Source organism: Glycine soja, chromosome 19 (assembly GCF_004193775.1).
Source record: "Glycine soja cultivar W05 chromosome 19, ASM419377v2, whole genome shotgun sequence".
Taxonomy (NCBI): domain Eukaryota; kingdom Viridiplantae; phylum Streptophyta; class Magnoliopsida; order Fabales; family Fabaceae; genus Glycine; species Glycine soja.
Window position 1 is genome coordinate 4,723,901 of NC_041020.1, and position 5,995 is coordinate 4,729,895.

At 31.8% G+C, this 5,995-nt stretch overlaps 1 protein-coding gene across 1 annotated transcript; it reads left to right on the plus strand.

The window, feature by feature from the left end:
* The first annotated feature begins 4,573 nt into the window (after positions 1-4,573).
* LOC114399040 lies at positions 4,574-5,625 on the plus strand. The gene is made up of 2 exons (XM_028361138.1): positions 4,574-4,733; positions 4,848-5,625. Exons 1-2 carry the CDS (start codon positions 4,574-4,576, stop codon positions 5,459-5,461), a joined length of 774 nt encoding a protein of 257 aa, XP_028216939.1. The 3' UTR covers positions 5,462-5,625.
* Positions 5,626-5,995: the final 370 nt, after the last annotated feature.

A 5,995-nucleotide genomic window follows, 5' to 3' on the forward strand; every position in this document is an offset into this window, starting at 1 on the left:
TACACAAAGTTTCACAATTCCACAATTTCCTAAAATAGGCCTAACTCACAAAAACAATTCCCAGTGGAGTCGCCAACTGTTGCAACCTATCCTTTTGCGGGCGAGCGAGGCGAGGCTCACGGGTGCGTCTTCCAAAGGAGGAAAATGCGCGGAGTCGCCACCAACGTTTATTTGTGGAAAACGTCGGAAAAACCGAAGGAAACCGGTCATGAAGAATATTCCAGATTCGGGAGTTATATTTATGTTTGAGGAAGGTATTAGCACCTCTCACGTTTGTCTCAAAGGACAACAGCCTTAATTTTAGAATTGTGTGAAATTGTGTACCTAAACTTTTATTTCTTTTTTATTTTTGAGGTCGACAAAAGCAGGGCTCTTGCTCCTACGTACCCTCCATCGAAGAGGAAATCAGACCTACGTAGTTCTTTCTAAAGGGGGAATCAAGCGATTCTTTTTACTTGGAAGGAGGTCCTTTTTAAGGCGTTGGACCTTAAAATGACCCATTTTTACTTGGTGAGAAAAACTGAGTATTGAACTTTCAAATCCTTTTTAGTGATTTTTTGCGGACGAGCTTGACTTTGCGAGTTGATTTTAGCCTTAGTTTCACTTTAGTTATTAGTCAATTCAATTAAGAAAGAGAAATCCCAAAGAGAAACGTCCAACTGATTTTTTTGGTTTATTTTACTAAAAGATATTTTTTTATTATTATATTATTATTTTGCCTCTCTTTGGTTTCCAATGTGGTTATGGCATGACCGAACGGTCGGATTTCATTTTAACAGAAGTTAACGGATATTACAAATCAAATGATCGGTGGAAATTTATTTTATTTTTTGATTAGGCGAGAAAATGACTTAAGTAAATGACTAAAACATGTCAAAAGGGGATACGGAAAGTAAATGAAACGAGAATAAAAGTACGCGAAACGAATGGGGACCACCAAGGGTACATAGAATGAATTGAAAAGTTCGATTTTGAGAACTTACCGGTTGAAGACCGAATAACGACGAAGAACGAACGACGAACGACAAAGAACGGTTGAAAATCTTCATGAAATCACCCACAGAAACGTTACGGAAACGTTATGGAAGCGCCTCGGCTTGGATTTTCTTCACGGAAACAATTTTCCTCACTAATTTTAAGTGATTACGAAGTACCAGAAGGGCTGAACCCCTTTCTCCTTCACTCCTCCTCCTATTTATAGGAAAATAGGGGAGGAGCTTGCCACCCAGCTCGCCCAGGCGAGCCAGGTTGCTTCCTCCAGAAACAACCGCCTTCTGGAGGAACATCTTGGAAGGCCCAAGTGGGCCTGATTGCTATTTGCACCCCCTTTTTTTTACTAAATACTCCCCCTTTGCTTTTTTGGCGATTCTTTTTCCGTAACGTTACGAAACTTTACGAATTTCGTAACGATACTTGTTTTCTTTCCGTAAGGTTACGGAACCTTACGGGTCATGTAATTACTCCTTTTTTAGCTTTCGGAATGTTACGAAAACTCACGGATTGCGTAACAATACTTCCTTTTGATTTCCGACATGTTACGGAATTTCACGGATTGCGTAACAATGCTTCCTTTTGATTTCTGGCATGTCTCGGAACTTCACGTATTGTGCAACAAAGGGTGCCAAGTACCTCGAAGCGGTCAACCAAAGGTTGCATGCCATCAAACAATAGTCCCCGGACGAAATTATGGTATGACAATACTTGATTCATCATCATGAAGCTTGCTTCTACACATATAAAACTTCATCAGACAAGGAAAGTAAGATTAGTGAGTGAGCCTTTTCTTCTTGTTCTGCATGTTCTTCAGTCTTTGAAACAGAGGCCTTTTCTTTTGATTCAGAAGCCACTTCTTTCTTCACAGATGCAGAAGCAATAGGAGCCCAGACATGTTGTTCCTTTAATAAAGCACGCATCTTGATGCACCACAGATTGAAGTTGTTCTTTCCATTGAATTTCTCAATCTTGATTGTGTTTGACATGATTTCTTGAATATTCTTGATCACAAAGAAGCAGCGAAAGAACCAGAAACAAGACTCCCACAGCTTGATCTTTGTATTCAGATGAGAATCTTGAATTCCCTTGATCGCAACTTGAGCTCTTGATACCAGTTTCTTATGGAAGTAATGAAGAACAAACAAGAACAGCAGCCGCAGAAACAGCCGAAAGTTATGTCATACACACAGAGTTTTGCAGCAAGGTGAAAGAGAGAAAAATGAGAAGGAACACACACAGAATTACATGGTTCACCTTGAGTAAGGCTACATCCACGGGAAGGAAAAACAAAAAGCTTTTTATTATCGATGCAGTATACAAGTGGAAGCTTATGTCTGAAAATACAGGGCATCATTTCCTTATATAAGCAGAGGACAAAACAGAAAAATAACAGAATAAACTTCCATATGGATTTTGGTCACAACCCAACATGGATGCATTTGAAAGTAGTTCATGATAGGCTAATTTTAGATATTCAAGGACATCAAGCTAGGTTTACTTCTTCATGATGGTATGACTCGGACTCTTCTAATGCTATGTTAGCCATCATACAAAAGTTAGCTTCTTCGCTATCCTCATCCGACAATGTGTCGTCTAAGTCTTCCCGAGTACTCATAAGCTCCTTCTTATCTTTTGATTTGATAAATAATAATGAGAGAGATTTATTAATGGATTAGTGGTCTCATTAATAAATTTCTTATTTCTTGAATTTATTTATTGGTTATTATATAATATTTTTTAATATAATAAATTATTTCATATATATATTTATATATAAAATAAAACCATTATTCTGCTATAAATAATATTATATTATAAAATAATTTAATTAAGGAATTCTAGTTTTTCAAATAAAAATAAAAAAATATTTTAAGAAATTAAAAATATGGTAATTTAAATAATAATTATAATCTATGTATAACATAAACATTCGGTTCGTGGGGGGGGGGGGGGGTAAAGACTAGTTAATAATATAAATGAATCATAATTTTTTTATTAAAATACAAAATATATAATTAATAATGTATTAATAAAATCTTATACTAATAAGACTAGTCAACATACAACATTGTATTTTCTTTTTCCCATTATAATTATCGTGCAAGAAAAAAATTATCCTAATATAATTATCATTTTAACTTTTAAATGTAACATTAATTATATTTTTTTCAGTTATATCCCTTATATATTAATGATGGACTAAAAAATATATAAATGAATTAATAATGATGTAAGGTTAATTTTGTAAACTAATATTCTCTTTCATGTATTTATTATTTTTCTTTGATCGTTGTAAAATAATCTAGGATGACTATTATTTTGAGATGAGGGAGTATTATTTAGAAGAATGGTCAATTTAATATTTTGATATATTATATTAATATTTCTAAATATATTAATAAATTAATATCAATAAGAATGATAAACATGAAACATTAAATTGATTTTAAGAATGGTAGCTTTTTAAAAGGTAAGTTTCATTTGATTCCGAGTCTCAAGGTATTTTACAATAAGTCATACACCCTAGTAAACCAATTAAGGTAGACCCTATTGGTTTTGAAAGATAAGTTGATTATGACTTAAATAGTATATGTTAAAATAATATGTGAATAAATCTAATTAACAGTTAATGTATCTTATGGATATAAGAGACGCCCTCCTCCCAAAATAAGTGTTGAATTTGAAAGAAAAAATATCTAAAAATAATTGTTGCCTTTAGTTTCTTAATGTAATATTAATTAACTTTCCCACTAATACTCCTAGTATGATTTACTTTAGTTTTTCAATGTAATATTCATACTAATGTTAGTTTTATAAAATCACTATTTTCTATCATCTATTTATTAGTTTTTTTTTTTGTAAAATAACTTATGATGATACTTATTTTATGATAGAGGGAGTATAATTTTATAATTAATATATGGTATTGATATACATAAATTAATTCAATAATATATTATACTTATAATGTTCTTTTTGGAAAATTAATATAAAATAATATTTTATTAATTAATTTTTTACATTAATATAAAATACGATTATATAATAAATATATGGCATTGAAGTCTATAAATTAATTAGTATGTTAAATTTACCAATTTAAAACAAAAATCAGTAGTAACATCTTAAACTTTTCAACTATGTTATTTTAAAAAAATGAAAATAAAATTGATTAGACATGCCATTGAAATCTATAAATTAATTACTATGTTAAACTTACCAATTTTAAATCAAAAGTCAATAATAACATGTTAGACTTTTCGACTAAGTTATTTTTGAAAGAAAAAAAAAAAGACGAAAAATACAATTGAATAAAAATGCCATTGAAATCCATAAATTAATTATTATGTTAAACTTACCAATTTTAAAACAAATGTCAATAGTAAAATGTTAGACTTTTCAACTATGATTTTTTAGAAAGAAAAAAAAAAGAGAGAAATTTGAATATACAATTGAATAAATACCTCATTTTCACCTACACTTGCATAAGATAGACCCATTATTTATACCATCACCACTTGGACTTCACTCTCACTCAGTCACTTATACACACAATTGTTGAAACAACAACCATTAGAATATGTGTTGGTTTCTCCTAATTGTGTTTCTTAGTCTCACATATGGTAGTCTTTCAAAGGCTAGCTACGACAAGAAGCTTCCTTCTGCTATTGTGGTTGGCACTGTCTACTGCGACACATGTTTTCAACATAATTTCTCTTTAAGAAGCCATTTCATTTCAGGTCCATTTTGCTTTCCTTAATGTGGTTGATTGAATGGTTTATTTTCACATCCCATCATATACCTTAAGGTGTTATTTGAACTTTTTGACTTATGTTTTATTTTGTCATGTGTAGGTGCCTCAGTGGCTGTAAAATGCAAAGTTGGGAAATCAGTACCAAGTTTCAATAAAGAAGTGAAGACAAATGAGAATGGTGAATTCAAAGTGCAACTACCATTCAAAGTGTGGAAACAAGTAAAGAGAATCAAGGGATGCACTTTCAAATTGATAAGTAGCAATGAGTCTCATTGTTCTATTGCCTCAGTTGATACCTCTTCTTCAGTGAATCTCAAGGCAATAAAACAAGGAGAACACATATTCTCAGCTGGGTTATTCTCATTCAAGCCTATAAAAAAACCAAACTTTTGCAACCAAAAACCAAGCGTTCCAAATTCAAAGGCACATGTGAAAAATGAATTCCTTCCTAATATAGACCCTTCTACATTAGATAAAAAATCAACTGAGGATACCTTTTTCCCTTTCCCTCCAATCCCATTTCTACCTCCAATCCCTTTTCTTCCACCAATCCAGTTTCCTCCAATCCCATTCCTACCCCCAATCCCATTTCTCCCCCCAAATCCATTTCTCCCTCCAAATCCACTTCTCCCAGCTCCAACCCCATTTCTACCTCCCCAAGTTACTAATCCATTGCAACCATTAAGCCCACCACCACTCTTCCCCCCAGTATAACTTCCATACCCACGTCCAAATATCCCCAAGCCATTTAATCTTCCGAGGATTCAATAGAATATTAGCGGGGAAAACTAGTCAATTTGTATAAGCTTCCCAATAAATAGTTATAAGAAAGAAAAATAGAGAGAAGGGCGTAAAGTGAAGCTAAAATTAAGTTATGCCGTGAAGTTATGTGAGTGCTTTTGAAAAATTGATATATATATATATATATATATATATATATATATATATATATATATATATATATATATATATATATATGTTAATGTTAAACCTATAAGAGGAATTTGATTGATTTCACCTCAATATAGTTCATTGTTCTCTTTTTTTACTATTGGGAAATTTGTCCAAATTGGTTATATATTTCTATGACTTATTTACTTCAATTATAAATCATGACATACACAAATATATAGTTATATATAATAAACAAAAAAATGGGATGGATATATAGATATATTATGAATCATGGCACCACCTTTCACAAGTTATTCTAAGAATAAATTTAAAATAGTTACACTCCAAATCATT